The sequence below is a fragment of the Glandiceps talaboti genome, chromosome 1, assembly GCF_964340395.1.
Source record: "Glandiceps talaboti chromosome 1, keGlaTala1.1, whole genome shotgun sequence".
Taxonomy (NCBI): Eukaryota; Metazoa; Hemichordata; class Enteropneusta; family Spengelidae; genus Glandiceps; species Glandiceps talaboti.
This window is the reverse complement of record NC_135549.1, coordinates 5,080,511-5,100,727: the sequence shown is the minus strand read 5'-3', so window position 1 is coordinate 5,100,727 and position 20,217 is coordinate 5,080,511. Positions and strand designations below refer to the sequence as shown.

At 37.0% G+C, this 20,217-nt stretch overlaps 1 protein-coding gene across 1 annotated transcript; it reads right to left on the bottom strand.

Annotated features, from left to right (window-relative positions):
• Positions 1-680: 680 nt before the first annotated feature.
• LOC144453714 (ATP-binding cassette sub-family C member 9-like) lies at positions 681-19,728 on the bottom strand. Its single transcript, XM_078145088.1, has 31 exons — positions 19,147-19,728; positions 18,053-18,292; positions 17,135-17,201; positions 16,338-16,504; positions 15,929-16,120; positions 14,552-14,707; positions 13,827-13,961; positions 13,013-13,175; positions 12,167-12,207; positions 11,624-11,884; positions 11,030-11,209; positions 10,697-10,775; positions 10,146-10,251; positions 9,573-9,671; positions 9,130-9,295; positions 8,673-8,810; positions 7,965-8,146; positions 7,224-7,464; positions 6,697-6,930; positions 6,153-6,310; positions 5,577-5,669; positions 4,915-5,017; positions 4,368-4,481; positions 3,584-3,707; positions 3,057-3,175; positions 2,774-2,852; positions 2,425-2,533; positions 1,952-2,055; positions 1,610-1,743; positions 1,354-1,416; positions 681-1,122 (listed from the first exon to the last, which is right to left on the bottom strand). Exons 1-31 carry the CDS (start codon positions 19,726-19,728, stop codon positions 982-984), a joined length of 4,770 nt encoding a protein of 1,589 aa, XP_078001214.1. The 3' UTR covers positions 681-981.
• Positions 19,729-20,217: the final 489 nt, after the last annotated feature.

Below are 20,217 nucleotides of genomic sequence, written 5' to 3'. Positions count from 1 at the left end.
GCGATCAGTCTACATCTGATAAATTATTATTATATTGATGAAAATTTTATAAAAATGTAATAATGTTAATTTCATATAATAGCGCTTTCCCACTTTGTGCTCAAAGCACTTTACAATTATTACCCCGGGTATGGATCTATAGCGGCACAGCGGTCCTTTATACTTCCTCAACTCCCTCGGGAGCATACAGTCCATTGCAGCCATCCTAAGCGCATAGGATTAAAGCATTCACATTGCAACCTATATCCTACCAGGTCTCCAATTATACAGCTGGGTTGTCTGAGGTACAATAGTGGTTCAAATCTTGATCAAGGACTATAGCCACTCGGAAACAAATGGTAGCGATGGGGCTCGAAACTGCAACCTGCAGATTCCAAGCCGGCCACTCTAACCCATTCACCCATCATGACTCCACTAAATATTACAGTCGCTAGCGCTTAGTCCAGGGTATAACTAAAACACATCACAAAACAATTTGAATATTACACATTCAACATCAAAAATACAAACAACATAATATTATAGTGAGTATTTTAAAACAACAAAATAATGTAAAACCTTCAACCAGTAAGCCCCACAAACATCACTATTAATCAAACAGTTTTGAATAAGACGTAACAAAAATTAACCTAAACACAGACTTCCTTCTCAAAACTTAGAGAATTAAACAAATTGAATAATGCAACGTCTTGCCTTCACATTAACTTCAATTTCAACCATTCAAGATGCTATTCTTTGGTTGTTTGAGTGTATGTCTTGATATTAAAGAACTTAGTACTGTTACATGAGCAATGATGGAGGCGAATTCTCTGCCGAGTGTCTTGTTATATTTAGTTTCTGTTTACATAAAAGTAGATACATTTCTGAGAATATTTCTAGGAGTCTTGGCTAAATATACTTTTTATTACGCACGTACCAGTTCTAATACTATCGCATAGAAAGTGGCGATCGGCCAACGTTATATTCGACATTGCATAGTCATTATTTGCTTCCATGGACGAGCGATGAAAACATGCTATCATCGTCATTCTTGAGTAGATTCTCTGGTGTATCATACTCTACAACATGGCCATCACTGAGTACCAATACCATGTCTGAATCCAAAATAGTAGAAATTCGATGCTGTGGACAAAATAAGAAAAGTCAGATATATATTAACCTGGTTTCAAACGCCCAATGGTAATACGTAAACTTTCAATCTGTCACAACTTTGTTCTGTTGAGTTCAGTTTCCCTCTCACAATTTATCAGCCATATATTGTCGTAATATTCGTAATATGAGCTATGGATTTTCGAAATTCCTTTGAGCTAATGTGGAAACTTTTAAATCAAGGTCCCAAATATAATTGCTTACCGCTATTGTGAGTACAGTTCGGTCAGAGAATGCAGTTGATATCACATTCTGTAGAATAGCATCCTAGAAATAGTAAAATAAAGAAAAGGAGACACATCAAAGTCATACATTACAAGTCTTTTTGCTATATCAATGTATTATTACGGTTTTGTTGTGCTTGATAGGGTTATCGAGTAAAGACACGCTCATTGTTCTTTTAAGAAAAGACAGCGTAACTTTATATACCATAAAATAGAGTACCTAATATTTCACTTACTGTTTTCATATCAATAGACGCTGTAGCTTCATCCATAATCAGAATCCTGGCATGTCTGAGAAAAGCTCTAGCCAAGCAAAATAATTGTCTTTGGCCAAGACTAAAATTCTCTCCATCCTCGGAGACTTCAGAATCTACGCAATGAAACAGAATGTGACCAGCATACGTTTTTTGTGTATTCTATCTCAGACCACTAAATAGACCTATTTAGTGGTCAGAGATTCTATATATTGATAAAGACAACAAATTGCGACGAAAAAAGTCAAGCTGTATTAAGTAAAGTAAATCATATTAGAAAGCTGTTTCAAATAGTGTAAAGATGAATTTTTCGTGTATACCTACCCAGTTGCAGGGATAAATCAGAAACGGTTGTTTTCAGCTGGGCTATTTCTAGAGCATTCCACAAGTCATCGTCAGATCTAATGCATTCAGGATCTAAATTGAATCTACAAAATACAAAATGTACAAGTTTTTTGTGCCATTATTTTCTTTCCAGATATGTACTTTTGAGTTCATTACACCTTTTCTCCTGTTATTTCGATTATTTCGAAAACATTACACGCTCGCGCACACGCACACACACACACACACACACACACACACACACACACACACACACACACACACAGTGATGCAGCAAAAACAATACCAGAATCATAAACCATGCCCTTAGAAACAAAAAAAGAGACATTGATATTATTTCTTTCTATTCTTGTTTTCGTTTCAGAAAGAATTACAAACATATTATTCATTTAACTGTTGGCCTAAGTTACAAATTTGCAATTCTATCTTTGCTATAGATACTGGATTCCTACCTAATAGTGCCGGCAAACAGTACAGGATCTTGTGGTATAATAGCAAGTCTACTTCGGAGTGTTTGCAGTGGAATATGGGAAATGTCGACACCGTCCATGACAATCCTACCTATACAGATAAGACACCGATGTTAGTTCTTAAAACATGCAAAATACTAAAGCAATGGTGTTACCAAATACATTTCTGCCTTACGGAATGGGACATTGCATGGTGGAGTTATACATGTAAATAAAATTGTTATTCGGAATTAAAAAGTTATATATCGCTGGAATCGATAATACAGCTAAGAAAATACGTGCATGTAAATTAATACCTCTTTTCAAAAGCGTAATGAATAAGTACACATACCATTACATGTATCGATGATTCTAAATAGAGCTAGCATTAAAGACGACTTGCCACTTCCGGTACGTCCACAAATACCAATCTAATAGATTGAAGTAGAAAGGCGTTACACTAAATGAAAGGTATGGTAATATATGTAATTTATGAGGACAAAAACTAATTGTAACACACTTTCGTCAACAATATTTAACACATAACATTTCAATAAGTAAGTAACTGCCTAAAAGGCTTGCAGACACACACGAAGTTGTATTTTCTGTTGAATTTACTTTACAGGAATAATTACCTTTTGTCCAGGCATAAAATGCAAATTGATGTTGTCCAAGACATTCTCTAGGTCAGCAGCATATCTCACACTGAGATTCTCAATCATGACCTCACCTTTGTCTGGCCAATTAGATGGGGCTGATTGAATGCCTAGTAGAGAATGCATACTACTGATTACTATCTATGTATAACTTAAATATATGTACATTGAGAATTGGTCATTTGGATGGTACCGACTAAACATAAAGAAAACTGAAGACATAACTTAAATAATTTTGAACTGTAAATTGGACGGTGACTGAATACCTATGCCAGAGTAAATTTCCTTAGTAAGAATGAGCATAAAATTTGAGGGAACTTCAGAGTAGACGATATAAGTATAATAATTGGTTTAATAGAGATGCCATACTAACTACTAAACGACTTTTTTTCCTAATGCAACAGACTTGCGTTATTCAACAACATAATACAAAAATACATAATTCACGCTTAATATTTGAATATGTAAGTGGAGAAAGTTAAAAATATAGAAGCGTTGAAGACGACATCTTAAATTACCCTCATACTGCTCAGACTCAATGTGTGTATAATGTACAACTCTCTCAACAGAATTCATGTGCATTTCAGTGTCTGCCGTCAATCTTGAAAACCAGAATAGGGTTTGTGAAATCTGAAATTTACAAGAAATATATTTCATTACTTTAAATATTCAAAGGAAAAGAAAAAGTTGAGTACTTATAGACTAATTATTTGGTATATCTGAAGATCTGTTGGCACTAAGCATTGGTGTTGTAAATCAGATACATTTGTAAACAGGTACATTTCATGTAATGATCTGTCAATAACATTCGTTGAATTCAACACTAAGTATCTCTCAGATGACCATTACTACCTATACTACTATGCCTATAACAGTGATGAATTGCCATCTGTGTCCTTACAATCCACTATTTTTTTACAGGGCAAGGCAACAAAAGATCCACTTCAAATGTTTACACCTTTTTTATCAAAAATTATCATTCTCTAATATCGTTACCTTGGTTATAATGTATGCACCTACATTTCCTACACACCATAGATCTGCACTGTGTACTTTCAGCATAACAAAATTAGCCTGCTTTACAAAGATGATATCATGGCCCATATTGCATTATATATTTTACTGGTTGCCTTTGCACTAGAACCTACTATTTGTGCTCTGGACCTAACTATTAGAAAACAATCCTACTTTACGGCTCAGATTTGAGAAATGTTGGTGTAAAAGAAAAGTACAGTACAGTATGACCACCTATAGTATTTTTAGTGTATTTAATAACAAGGTTCTTCTTACCATTAATGAGTACGTGACGGCTAATCCAACCAAACTTGGGTCGAGTTCACCAAGAACACAGGACAGAAGTGTTATCATACCAGACAGAAACACAATAATGGCGGCAATCAATTCCTGGGGTGTAGTAAAATGTAACCAGTGATGTTATATGATTGTCATTTACAAATAAATGAATAATCACCACTCACCACCCCACCCCATATGCATTCTCGTAAACCAGAGCTGTTATTTCTTCCGCTGTGCGGCTTGGTCGGTGCTGTAAAAGTGGCTGCGGTTTACGACGATGCCCGTATGTTACGACGACAATAATGTATACTCTCGTGTCTACTACCACTACAAACACCCCGATTACTTCCCCAGTTGCGAAAGGCACACGTGTGTAACTTCATCGATTATTAACATGCTTCACTTTATACTTGAAATTTCCGTTATATACACATACCTGTACATACATTTTGTGTTTTTATTGCTACAATAGGGTTTAAAAACTTCACAACAGTCATAGCCAAAACTCGGAAATTATCAACTATGAGTAAAATACCCTCACCATCCTTATCGAAACCCAAATGGCCACAGTCATTAGATACAAATACGCCACGTTGTTAAAATCCATTCTCCTCAACATCTTTTCCCTGAACTTGCCTTCCTGCCTACAAGATTGAAACATATTGACAAATTAATACTTTATTTGGCTTATATCTCGCCAACTGACTCAGTGGTTCACTACTACATCCACAATACGCAATCTAGTATTTCATTTCCCCGTTTGTAGCATAACTAAACTCATGTTCAGTCGTCCTGTAGGGATGGCCGTGTTTGTTTGTTTGTCCGTCTGTCTGTCTGTCTGTCTGTCTGTCTGTCTGTCTGTCTGTCTGTCTACCTGTGTAAACGACTCAAAGTCAACATCTGCTAAACCGATCGCTTCTGATGGGGATATTACTTTTGATGTCTGGTTGGGAAATAGCTTATAAGATACGTCATGTTGTTCAGCCCTATCAGTTTTATCAACCAGAGTGCTGGATGAATGTCCGTATCTTGCAGACTAAATTGGGAAATTGTTCATATGAAAATGACCGCACCACAGATGTGTGATTTGGGTGATACTAGTAGTAGATTTGGATTATTTTATTATAGTGACATGGGTTATTTGAAAAAATACGTCCCAGGTCATTGGGCGAAGTACGATACAACTATAAGTAATACCATTACCTGTAAGCACGTATTGTTGATAAGCCACCCAGTGTTTCAGAGAAACAAGCAAGAACTGGTGATCGGGTTACACTTTCACACCTTTGAAGTTCTCTGAAAATAACGAATTCGATACGTGCATATGTATAATAATAATAATAATAATGTTGGGTTCTTATATAGCGCTTTCCCACTCCGTGCTCAAAGCGCTTTACAATTATTACCCCTGGCTCGGATCAGAACAGCACTACGGCCCTTTAGTCTTCCTCAACTCCCCGGGGAGCATACATAGTTTACGTAATTTATGAATATATTATTTTTTAAATAACTTCCCAGCAAATCCGAAGTTCAAAGTTGACTTTCTAATTGAAGTTCGTACGAGTATTAGTAATGAATGTTACTGAAAGAAATTAATTATATTTATAAACGTTGTGTGGACAATCATTTGTTCTTATCATATACGCTTTCGCATGCATGCAATGATCAACAGACTCAAATTACAGACTTAACATTAATACTGAATGCAGTAACAAGAACTGAAAGCTGTTTAACTTAGTTAGACTTGAGATATTATGGACATACTCTTACTGTTATTACCTGAAGGACGCAATGAAGAATTTGACGATTATTACAAAGGGTACAAACATAGGAATGACAAATACAGTAAATATCGGAACGACTACTACATTTACCACTAAGGCGGAGAACAACATGAACCCAGAATTACATATTTGTTCAAGTGTCTGCCATAGTCTCTGAAATAAAACAAAATGAAAATAATAATCTGACCACAACAGATATGACCATGAAGAACATTTCTATTTATTTCAATTTCAATAGTGATGTATTCGTTTGTTGCATTGGTTAATAATTAAACTAAATCCGTTGGCCATCATTTGTAGTTTAAAATAACGATAAAAAATAAACTATTTTCATTGAAAGAATGACAATGTCATGTCATATTGCAAGTAGCCTGGCATCGATATTTAATTAGACAGAAAACGGAAATATAGATATTGAGAAGGATTCGGCGTGCTTTCTAGAGATCAAAAACTACATAGAGGACAAGTTCAGATTTAGTAACATGTAGCATGCATGTAATTGGGACAGGCTTTCATTCCTTAAAAGTTGCAATGTATACCTGGTCGATGGTCTGGGTGTCATTTGAGAATCTGTTGAGTACACGGCCGATTGGCGTTGTGTCGAAGAATCTCATTGGTGCCTTGATAATGTTGCGCAGTAAGCCGATATGGAGACGCTTGGCAGCCTGGATGGAGGTTAAAATTTGGACGCCTGCTGCAAAGCCAGTTAGGATTACATACGATATAGATAACCAGGTATAACCTCTCAAATAGTAGTCTAACTGTGCATCAGCCTGTATAAATGATAAACTCAACTTCTTTAACAACAAACTATGTGGTAATGATTTGTCAAATATTGCCATGTTTCATTCATCTCACATTTTGAACGGGAGGTCAAGTTTAAACATTGATTCCTAATACAGGAGTTGGCCTCAGCTTGCCTCATTTAGCCATGTAGAATGACTTTATTTCATTTTGAACGCTATAAATCCAATTCACACTATTGGTGGCATACGGTATACTTCCCATAAAATTTACTATGCAAGGAAGGACTTATGTTTTGTAAATGTAAAGAGTATACATGTACCTGTGCAGTCGAATTCAAAAACTCTGTATTAGCTTCAGACCAATCGGACAGCCAGAAATCTGTCCACATTTTCACAGCAGCTCTCCCGCTATACAATAGAAGAGTTAAAAACACCATTGATATTCGCATAGCTTTTCCATACGCCAAATAGACAAGCCATGACACTGAGCCTCGTTCTCGTTCTTCTTCCTGTATCAATCCGCCAGTTTCTGTTGAGGAAGAATATTCTGTCATACTTATCCTACGAAATAGTAGAACTCTACTTTCACGATGTTTTTGTATATTTGTGGAGATGGGACAAACTGATACTAATTATATACAAACTAATTGCTGAAAAGCAATTACAAGCTATTTCTTTTATGCAGTTTGTCGTGAAAAAAAAATGAGCTTTATTTTATTCAGAAAAAAATGAAAGGCTTGAGGCAGAAAAATCAGTTAATGCATGCACAGTTGTACTTACAAGTTGAGGTGTGTTTTTTCACTGTGTTGACCAAATCGGTACATAAGACATATACATTTAGAACTGAGCATTGTTTTCAAATTCCTTTAGCACTGTATAAAGTCATTTGTAATTACAATTGAGGTCCTTTGCCTTTAGAGCAAACTAACGAACAATAATAACATTGCAGTCATTCTTTGGTTATGAAATGCCTTTCTAGCTCTTCGTGTATTAAATCTTAAATGCTACATGATAGTATGTTTTACAACTTACGCTCATCAAACGTTGAGTCAGATTTTAACGAGATAGTTCTGTTTGGAATTTCGATTTCTATCGTAGAATCTTGTTCAGCTTCACTTGCTGCATCTGATTCACTGATTGAAGTGAAGGTTTTCTGCCATTGTATATATAAATCTGGATCGGCTTCTGAGATTTCATTGACATCGCCTTGTCTTAGTACTCTCCCATTATCCATTGCTATAACCTATAGGAAGTACGAGTGAACGTATGTACACTATCATACTTTCTAACTGATTCTTATCGATTACGACGGTTAAACATTAGACTCGTGCATTTACAGTATATCCTACACCTGGACTGGTCTCTTTTACTGGGCCTTTGGGCTGGGCTCTTGTAAAACGAAATGGAACTAGACATTAAAAAGCACATACCGATATGATAAGGATTGTTTTCCTTCTGATGCTTACATTTATAAAGGAAGGAGAAAGAAACGTGTTTCCATAAACTCTGAGTTATGGAGAGCCATTTCATGATTGTCTCATGGATCTCATTGATGCACACTGAACATTCATGAATATTCCATAACCATAGCCGAGTACAATGGCCTAACCAAGGATCCCAGCACAACGACATGGGCCAGCCGAGCAGTCCAGTAGCCCAGCCTAAAGGCCCATTCCAGCATCCTAGCCCTGATTTTAGGTTATGGTTGTATCGACACGCAGAGGTAATTTTGTTTAATGGATATCCTTCATAATAACATAAAGACATACCTTACTTGCGTAGGACATATACTGTAAATGGTGAGATACCAATATAACAGTTCGGTTTTCTTTTAGGAGGAAATTGATAATTCCTTCTTGCATAACATGTGCGCCAACGTGAACATCCAGAGCAGACAAGGGGTCATCCTGGAAGATATCCACAGGAGAAAGATTTCATTTCATTTCCATAGATGTCCAGGTGGAATATTTTAAAATCGAGAGGACCTACTAATATGATAGTAACTTTTAGCAGTTCATGTTAAAGCTTAGATTATACTGAAAAATGGGAAACAATTCGTGTACACAGTCAAACCTGTGATAGTTTAGCTAATATGACTTTTAGTGTTAATGTTCCGATTGGTATATTAGTAACTTTGGGATTATGCTATACACTGTATATTATGTATTTGCGGAAAAGTTAAATATTGTGGAAGAAGTGAAAACAACACCATGCTGTTTGACTTACCAAAATCACTATATCAGTTTTGCTGTACAGAGTTCTAGCTATGCTAACTCGTTGTTTCTGTCCTCCACTGAGGTTGATACCCTTTTCACCAATCTCTGTCATGTCACCAGCTGGTAGAATTTCTAAATCAGGTTGTAAGGCGCATGCCTCCAGCACATATTGGTATCTGAAATATAGTTCAGAGATATCCGTCAATTAGAGTTTACTGCCCTTTATCAGTTCAACTTGCCACTACACTACCTACAGGTAATATTGACCACTAATAAACAGATACAATCTGTTAATAAGTTATTGACCAAATTAGTGAGCATATCCTATCTGAAAAAATGTCCCAGTTGCAGCTAGTGTAGATTTAAAACATCGAAGCAATCTGTCGAGAGCTCTAGAGGAGATGGGTGTTTCCCTAAGCGACGACAAATACTTAACAAGTAGAGTTCCAATACCTTTCGACGATGTATTCTTCACCGAATAACACATTTTCTCGTAGAGTCGCATTTTGAAGCCATGGTCTTTGTGCACCATATGAAACATTACATTTTTCTCTGTTGAGTAACATGGAGAGAAACATTTGTTTGCTCATTATGCTGATTCGTTGTGCCATTTACCGGGATTACGTTGTATAAACCTATCACTGGCATCTCTTTTACATTGTTCCTGTCCGATGCCTTGTTATGTGCACTGAACGTATTTTCCTGCATACGGTAGTTTTCAATTCAGTACGAGATGTTGTCTTTTTGCATTAGAGCGTCACGCTATACTTATTATTAAATTTAATAGCTCTTTAATAAAAAAATGACGATATTCAGAATCGATAAGAAATACCATCCCGGGGTCGCTGTGTATTAAGTACCCACGAGGTACAAACATTAACACGTTACAATTACAGTGTTACACCTACAAATGTACAAGGAAAAAACATCCCGATTCTCAACGTAACTGGAATGAATAAACGCAACATGGATATGTGGCGGACGGTAAGTCGTGGTAAAGACAGAAGTGACATTTAGGCAACTTACTTATTGAAGAGCACTGATCCCGAGATAGTGGTCATTTCTCCCAAGATAGCAGACAACAAAGATGACTTACCACTGCCAACCAGACCTATCACCATAGTTAACTTTCCTGAAATGGTCCAACAATTCGATTAAAATAAATAGATAAATGATTTTTAAGAAAGTGTCTGTTGTGTTGTAATAGTACGGTTGAATTTTTCCATATTTATTTTTTAAGACGTGACATATACATTTGTAATATTAATTAATTCACACATTCAAAACAGATATTTTATTATATTTTTATAAAGTACATATTCGTGAGACATTATCATCATAAAACTGTTACATTCGATCATTTTCATATAGTGTCACGCTTCTCGTTTTCTGAGGTATTATGACAAACTTGCTCGGACCATCACGATAGTATACATTGAAAATATTTGCAAAAGGCATCATAAATTTACAGCATACTAGTTTCAGTTTAATTTCTACATATTAGTGATCTTCGTATTCGAAATGATGCACTTCAAAGAACATCAAACCATTGGCTGAAATTCATTACATAACGTTACCTGCTGGGAATTCAATATTTATGTCTGATAAAGTTGGAACGTCTCCGTCAATGTCCCAACTGAAATTTCCATTTTCTATCTAAAAAGATACACGATCGAAAAGTAAGCAAATACAGAATCTTAGTGAATTTAAGGTTTTTCACAATAGTGCGACGAATATACTGAATTGTCAGCTTTTCCTTGCAATCTTCAAATCAATAGTGGGTCTTGCTATTATATAAAAAGAACACCCCAACGTGAACGAAACATGTTTCTATCCATTTGGTCACGTACTCCGCATTTCAAAATATTTAAAATTCTTGTGTGTATTTTTTCATTATTGGGTTTTCTCACCTTAATAGCTACATCTTGAGGAAGGTTTCTTACATCAATAATAGGGAGACTTTCTTCAAAGGTACCATATGCTATATGTTTCACAGTATCCGTTTTCAAAAGACTGTCTGTGCTAGCACTTTTTGATGGATGATGTTTGTTAGAATTGTCATTATTTTTGCTATATTCCACGCGATCAACCTGAAACAATATAATCATTTGTTGAACAAGAGGTAAAAAGAATGAAACGTGAGTAGCATTTAACAATAAATAAAAAAGCCTACTGTAGAAATTTATAACAATGGGATCAACTTGCTGTATTGTGCATACTATTGAATTTACGAAATTCAATGAACCAATTGCAATTTTCAAATTTATGTTACTACATACAACAAACGTGATTGCTTTCGTCTGCCACACTCAAGTAAGGATTACATTTTAACCGTATATCCATGGCATACTTAAGTCAAATTCGTATAGTCTTGCATTGAAAAATTCAAATCCAAAGTGTGTCCACCTGAGTGTTAAAGATAACATTGTCACTATTCTGGTACTCGTCTAAAAGTACATCGTAGTAGTAGATACTCAAACTACTTAGCTTCTCAGAGTACTTACTATGCGTGCCGACATCGTACCACGATTGGTTTGATCGATACCAGTGATCCTAGGTGGCCTACCATCGTTGCGATCCTCGATTTCAACGGCTATGAAGAACTGGTTAAGTCTTTGGATACTGACATACGCGTTGACCGTCACATTCATAATCAGAGGTATTTGTATTAGTGGAATTCGTAATGAATTGAACAATGCAAGTGATGAAAAGGCTATCTCAGGTGTAAACAACTGACCAGTCATCAAGGAATATAAAGCAAACGACTGGAAAAGAAGAAAAATAGAATAAATAATAATGACAATAATCTAATAATAATGGCGATGGTGGTGGTGGTGGTGGTGGTGGTGGTGGTGGTGGTGGTGGTGTTGATGGTGATGGCGATGGTGATGGTGGTGGTGGCGATGGTGGTGTGGTAGTGGTGATGGTGATGGGGGTGGTGCTGGTGTGGTGGTGGTCATGGTGGCGAAGAGGAGGGGGTAAGACGATAACAAGGGTGGTGGTGATGGTGGTGGTGCTGGTGGTGGTAATTTTATTATAATACTCACGACCAGTGTCATCAGAATAGGTGTTCCTTCCGAAACTACGCCTACAACAAAAGAAAAACGAACTAAAATCGGTGATTTAAATAATTATTATTAATACTTTAAATTTGCTAAACGTGAGTGCCAGAAGATAACAATTGGTAGATTGCAGTTTTCTTTTGCCTTGAATAAAGGTGTGCACAAAAATATGGAACTCATCCCATAACATGTTTAATACTTTGAATACGCCTGGAAATAAACACTCTAAAGTTATGCTGTTACTTTGTTCAAGAAAACTCCAACCTATTCTCATTTACAACTTGATGAAGACAAAAACACAAGGGTCACCGTACTAATTTTTCTAAAGTTCTGATCAAAATATTTTCAAAATTAAACCATTTACAATCCAATATGGCCACCGAATACTAGGCTAACTCTGGCAAAATAAATTATTGCCGATTTCCTTGAAAACAAGGTGATGAAACCCAAATTTCTTAAGGTTTAAAAGTAAGCTTCCAAATGGCAAAGTTTGGAGAGATTGAACAGTTTAATTTTCAGTGAAATTCGTCCCTTTACCTTAAGTAAGAATACTTGCATATACAATATACACCCAAAATATTATATTTTGCGACTTTTGGGAAAAGAAATGAAGGGTGGAATAAGTATGCTAATTACTGGCAATTTGACATATTTGTGTGTTTTGTATTCTTGTCATTTTCTGGAATTTTTCATTTTTAGGAGCCTGTAAATGGGTCTTCCATTAAAATAACTAACTAAATAAATAAATAAGTATAAGGCCCAGTACCTGTTAAAAGCATCTGTCTGTCGGAGCTATAGAAAGAGCTAGTCGTGGACTGAGTCTTTACTTACGTGTCACTATTGATATGATGCCAATTTTCATCATTTGATTTATTTCCTTTACTCGAACACTTTCAATTCTACCACAAAATATATATTCCCATCCATAGAGCTTCAGCAATTTTATTCCTTGGAGAACTTCATTTGACTTCTTCAATCTGTCGTCTGCAAATCTCTATGAAATAAAGGGGTAACGTCGTATAGTTAGAAGTACCGAGTTCTCCAAATTTGTGTTTTCACATCCTGACTTGAGTTGACTAGCAAATAGTGGATACTTAAAATTTCTAACTCATTCGATTATTTCTAATTCTGTATTATTGCTTATTTGTGACATGCCCGGTGCATTTCCATTTCCATTTCCATTTGCTTTCCAGCTCTTGTGTTGATTGCACGATCAAATTGTATGACATTTTGCCAACTGAACACCTAATAAGGCAATTATTGTAATGTTATAATTGTAGAAATGATCGGACCGCTCATTGCAGAATTGCAACCTGTCTTTTAGAAACAAAATTTAAGATAATAAATGGCATAATATCTGTAAACTCAGATCAATTATCCTTTCATCTTTGTTGATTGATCCTTCACTTGTCAATGATTATGACATGCTAAGTCAATGCTACACAATTTCCATTGATGTTCATATATACGCTATACTATAAGGATGAAAACATTCCTTAATACCATTAAACAACAAGTAATACTGAACCAGATAGAAGTATTATCTCCATTGAGTTTCAGTCCGGGTAAGGCATTCCCAATGCCGGTGCACCATACCTAAAAACGCAATATCTATATTACTTAATCAACAGAGACGGATATTTACCATAGTTTGTTTTTGGAGTTCGGACATTTTTGTAGCACAATAAAACTGTATCGGCACTGATATGAGAAATATTGATGCTCCAATCAATACGGCAAACCCCATTTCTAGGTATAACAACACCATTGTAAACACAAGCTGGTGAAAGAAATTAGCAAACAATTACAGTTATTAACACATACGAGTGGATGTCATGCTCTTCAAATTCGTCCAAAAATGAGTAATATTTAGCCTCAATGACTTAACTATCATAAACAACCTTTTATTGATATCGGGGTGCGCGATTTGATTTTCATTTACAAGTGGTCATATTACCTGTTTAAAATGATATTGTTGAATTTATTTCAATTGCTGTCAAGTATATGCACAATATTGAACGATCAGTGCATATTAATTTCACGCGTCAGGATATTGTACGCAGATAGACATCATTTAGGTAGACTGGTTCAAAATATTTCATCATAGAATTATCACTATTACAACAAGAAGGAATGGGGGCAAGAAGAGGAATATTGTCATAGACCAATATTCAATATTTACAATTTTGGCAGTTTCGTTCTCTTGTCTAAAAATATATTAAATTCACTTCTAAAATTAAGCTACTAGACAAATATTGGTTGACTGACGAGAAAGCTATGCGTTAGTATATTGTGATCAGTTGGGTGTAAAAGCGATCCCGTTGACTTGTCACAGACTAGACTTAAAAAAGTATAAAGTAATTATTTCACCAGATATGGAGCTGAGGCCGCAAGCACTAGAAACTGCCACCACCATTGTACGGCTATAGCATCTGTAGACATATGGTTAGTGATCAAACCAATGGTCATTTCACCACTAGACATTGTCCAACATGATAAACGTAGAGCCTTCTCATATACATGTTTCTGTAATAAGAAAGTATACCAATTAAACTGTGAGATCATGTCTTGCTCAATTAACATGTCTTCTTTGTGATGTCATAGTGCTGACATGCAATATTCGATAGCACAGTGTTGAATTCAAGATGGAATTAATGAGCGTCAGTTCCAGAAAAAAAGAAGTACCGAAGGAAAACCTTTTACGTTTATTAGCTAAATGTATAACGTTCTTTTATTTAAAGTTTGCCATTCATGATCAGTGTACTGTATTTTGAGTTCAAAACTCTTTACATAATAGCCTGTAGAACGACTACATTGATGAAACGTCAATCTTAATTATGAAAAAGCCATTTCCAGAAACATATATGAATGAATGAATGAATGAATGAATGAATGAATGAATGAATGAATGAATGAATGAATGAATGAATGAATGAATGAATGAACGAACGAACGGACGGACGGACGGATGGATGGATGAACGAATGTATGGCTGGATGGATGGATGGATGGATGGATGGAAGGAAGGATGGAAGGAATGTACATTTGTTACTTCAAGTGATGAAACTTAATAGTACTAAACATTTTCCGAGTGAGGTCTTGAAATGCTTTGTTGTTTTACCTTATATGGAACGGATAAGGAAACATGATACTGGAGTACAGTCAAGAGTGGTCATTTCCCCCACTATCTTTAAAGGTGCACAATTATAGTACATTACAGCATTGGTCTTAAACAGATTAGGTTTTATAGAATACATTTAATTGGAGTTTAACTTACCTGGAGTGCAGTGCGGACGTGCATCCCAATCACAACAGCATAGTACAATGCTATTTGTAAGGTAATTAAACGAAATACCATCGCAATGAACATAACAACAACCAAAACAAAGCCATTGCTGAAAAATTCCTGAAATGTGACATACTGTCTGTCCTGGAAAAAAATTGTTACCAAGGTTACCATACATGTATCTTACCGTAAATAACATTAGATATTGGTAATACACTTAACGACCACTGTTTTGTATTAATTAAAATTAGTATTCTTACATTGTGAGCACACGCCTTCCAACCCAACACTAGAGTCGTTACTTGTAATCATTTTTCATTCCTTCGTAGGCAACTAGGAGGAGACACACTATACTAATCATAACATGTATATACGAAAGCCGACAGGGGACTTCCAACTTCCAATGTATACTAGTTAGTATTTCTTCGAATGTTATGAGGGATGGATATACATGTACTTACGTGATTTGTAACTGTTTCTCCATTGGAAATTTCAGAGGCATAGGCTACTAAACCACCAAGAGCTATAGGACCAATCATATAGAAGGTGTCACTGAGCGTTCTAAGACCAATGGTAATAAGTGACTGATTACCATAACAATGCAAAATACATCTCAATAACGACGGGGTGATTTTCTTCTCCTTGGCACGTTTCTACAAATGGACAATAGAAAAAAAACATGTAGTGCGCACAGCAGTCCATATGAAATGTAGTTTAAAGCGTATTTACTAGTCTAAGAGCAGGTACATATATTTTGATGGAAACAATGGCTGATTAGACAGGTAGTGTCATTGGACATAGTGTGTGGATTTTGGAGCAAGCAAGACAATTAAATAAAAAACAGAACTGGGGATGTGCAGCCATTTTCACCAGAATTGTTGCCTCATGCCCCTGGTCAGACACAATAGCAGTATCAAGGGCATAATACATTGGGGCAAACACTACCTGGACCTCTACTCCAGAGAAAACTTTATCACCCAAGAAGCACTTGAGGTTATCGAGGACCTGCCTGTCCCGGAAGAGCTGGACTATGAACCCTGCATGGAAGAGCTCAGTAGAGCCATTGATGCCCTAACATGTAGGAAAGCGCTGGTTGATGATGGCATACAGCTTGAGATCATCAAATGCGGAAAGCCAGCTTTACTGGAACCACTTCAAGAGCTCCTTTGTCTCAGCTGGAGAGAGGGCAAGGTACCTCGGGACATGCACAATGCCAAAATCATCACTCTGTACAAAAACGAAGGTGCAAACTTCGACTTTAACAGCTAGCCGGGGTATCTCCCTGTTGAACATTGTTGGCATAGTCTTCGCCCGAGTGATCCTAACTCGACTTCAAGTCCTTGCCGATCGCATCTACCCAGAATTCCAGTGCGGATTTAGGGCTCAGAGATCCACAGTTGACATGACTTTTAATGTCAGATCCAAGAAAAATGTTGTGAACAACAGATGCCATTATACATTTATCGATCTCACAAAGGCATTCGATCTTGTGAGAAGAAGAGGTCTGTTTCAGCTGCTGAAGAAGATTGGTTGCCCACCATGGTAGCTCAGCATTATCACCTCTTTTCATGAGGACATATGCAGGGTGCAGTCAGCTATGATGAGGAAATCTCAAAACCTTTCACAATGCGGAGTGGTGTAAAGCAAGGATGTGTCCTCGCACCTACTTTGTTTGGCATTTTCTTCTCCTTGCTGTTGAACTTTGCATTCAGATACCCTGCACAAGGCATCCACCTACACACCAGAAGTGACGGAAAAGTTGTTTAAATTGGCTCGCCTGAGGGCCAAGACCAAGGTTCGCACAGTCCTCATCAGAGAAATGATGATGCTGCCCTGACCTCGCATACCGAGGAGGACCTCCAGCAACAGATCAACCAATTTACCCATGCCTGTAGAGAGTTTGGTTTGACTATCAGCATCAAGAAAATGAAGGCCATGGGTCAGGTCGTCTCTGCACATTATCAATCAGCATCGACAACGAAGTCCTTGAAATCACTGACCACTTCACCTATCTGGGCTCTACCATCACCAGCCACCTATTGCTCGACAGGGAAACCGACCAGCGCATTATCACAATGGTCTAATTGAGCAAGTGTGGGACAACGACCAACTGACCGTGAACCAAACTCAAGGTTTATCATGCGTGTGTCCTCAGCACCCTGATGTATGGCAGTGGACCATGGATGACTTATGCCAGGCAAGAGAACCATCTGGAGGGCTTTCACCTTCACTGCCTACGACGAATCATTGGCATTACATCACCAATGCCACCATGCTGGAGCAAGCTGGCTCCCTGAGTATGCAGCTCCTCCTGATCCTGTGTCAGCATAGACTGGGACATTTGCACTGAATGAATGACAGTCACATACCAAAGGACATTTTGTACGGCAGCTGACCACAGGACATCGCCCACTAGGCCACTCAACAGTGCGCTTCCCCTTTTGTATTTCATCCCGTACATAAGACTTTAATAAAAGATCCAAATGATAGTTGTAAGGAAACTGAAACTACTGAGAAAAGGTAGTCTGCAAAATATTAAATATTGGTCCTTTAATAGAACTAGAAATCGTCACATCAAACTGTACCTTCTCAGCCATATATGCTCTTTGAAATAGTACATGTTGTTGCGCCACAGTATGTTCGTCTGGTAAACTTCCCAAATCTTCCATCTCTAGAGGTCGTTTGTAGCCGAGGGTCAGCAACCAAGTCAACCAGGAGAATGTAATTCGACGCAGTAATACAGTATATTGATAAATGTAGTAGATGTTCTTGAGTTGTAAATCATCACTGTTTGCTGAAGGATACGCATAACACCATTTAAATATCTACGAAAAATGAAGAATTTACACTGTTTATAGCCTGATGCATATTCTCATTGTTATCGAAATTATTGGGAGAAAATGAAACAATGATTTTCTTTCCTTGATCTTGCCCTATCTTGTGAGTCATTGTCACAGTGATAGCTAAGATCGTCCATTTTGATTTTACGTGTACATGTAAACCCCTAAAGTTTCTTTTTGGAGTAGATGAACAATTTTTTTTAAAAAGCTGAAGTTTGCCTTCTTGGCTCATTAGAGTATCCAAAAGGGTACCTTATGTTTTTGTGGACGGACGGTGGGAACAATCTGAGAGTATTGTATGGAGTATAATACTACTTGCACACAGGAACACTGGGCTAAAACATGATGTCAATTAATTGTGTTACTATAAACTCTCTATAGCATGGCTTTAATTGCAACTTTATGTAGAAAAAAACTGTCAGTGTAGTAGTCAATTAACCTTTTCATGAATTTCACCAAAGGCGATCGGTCAAACTGATACCGCTTTGAATAATTCAAAGTAAATATGGAGCATGTCAACCAATAGTGCTTACTCGTCAAGCCTGCTATTCAAACAGTCAGAAAGGCCTTTGCTTTTTGAAAAATGAGTACCAGGTTGTGAAAATTTTGTCATTGTGTCAATAGTGTGTCACATTTATCAGCAGTCATTTCAGTTTCTTTGTTCTGGTTGTCGTGAATAGTGACGTCAGCTGACACCACATCGATACAAGAATGCTTAGCCATTGTCACCTACACCCAGGAGGTCACCAAGAATGCTCTATTGCTGATAATATTCCATACTTTTAAATATTTGCTGCATGTTCTATCCCAATGATAAAATAGGATATAAGTTTTCTTACCTTAGTTCTGAGTAAGTTCAGCTCAACTAGGATGAATATAGCATACAGTACTAATGAACATATGATTACATCAAAACGTAGAATAGATGTATCGGCATCTTGGTGAATTAAATTGACCAGTCTGATCATATCCCCTACCACTGCGGATACCCAGTATGTCAGCAAGAACCAAACTAAATGAGGTCGTCTCCATCGTTCGAGATAATGGTAATATATCAGAAACACAAATCCATTTATAAACTCCAATACGACGGGTACATACAGGTGAGGCTGTGTAACCGTATTTCTCGTCACATCTGTAAGGATACCTTCTCCGAGTCCACATAATAACACAAACCACAGAATAACTGCGAGAATCCATCGTAGATTGTGACCGGGGTAGGTTTGGATAGTTTTAGTGTGTATGGTGGTAGAACAACAACCGACGACAGCGAGAATGATGCAAGCAACTATGAAGTAGACGATATGAATACAACCATGTATAAGATCCACATAGCAAGAGTTGTGAATGATCTCTGTTTCAAGCTCCGTGTTAATGCCTTCCAACTCAACATCGCCACCGCAAAACAAGTCCAAAGCCATGGTGCTTTCAGCCAACAACTTTATTTTGTCTCAGACTTAAGACGATATGAGTAAAGCCTCGTTGTGATTTCAACACACTGCCAGCTACTTGTACAAGCAAAGCCTGGCAATGTGACTTTATGTCAGTGACGCTAACCCAAGTTTTTGCTTTTTAATTTGGACAGAGTGACATAAGTAATGGTGTGTTTGCTTACAGGTGAACCTTGTACACCAAAGCAACCATGAATAGTTTGTAGTAATGATTAATTCCTTCTAGTATTTCAACCTGTTCATATCATCTTGTTAGAATTCATTCTTAAACATATTTCCAGTGTGACCATCTCAAGGCTTTATATTTAGACTGTTTGTGGAAAGAGGGACAGACAGACAGACAGACAGACAGACAGACAGACAGACAGACAGACAGACAGACAGACAGACAGACAGACAGACAGACAGACAGACAGACAGACAGACAGACAGACAGACAGACAGACGATGACATCATAT

What these genes read in the sequence shown, in the direction of transcription:
- LOC144453714 (XM_078145088.1), bottom strand. Translation starts at nt 19,728, where the DNA reads ATGGCTTTGGACTTGTTTTGCGGTGGCGATGTTGAGTTGGAAGGCATT. An exon ending in ATATGTCCTACGCAAGTAAG is followed by an intron (nt 8,147 to 8,672) that starts GTATGTCTTTAT and finishes TACTTCCTATAG; the next exon opens with GTTATAGCAATGGATAATGG. An exon ending in AATCATCGATACATGTAATG is followed by an intron (nt 2,534 to 2,773) that starts GTATGTGTACTT and finishes TTATCTGTATAG; the next exon opens with GTAGGATTGTCATGGACGGT.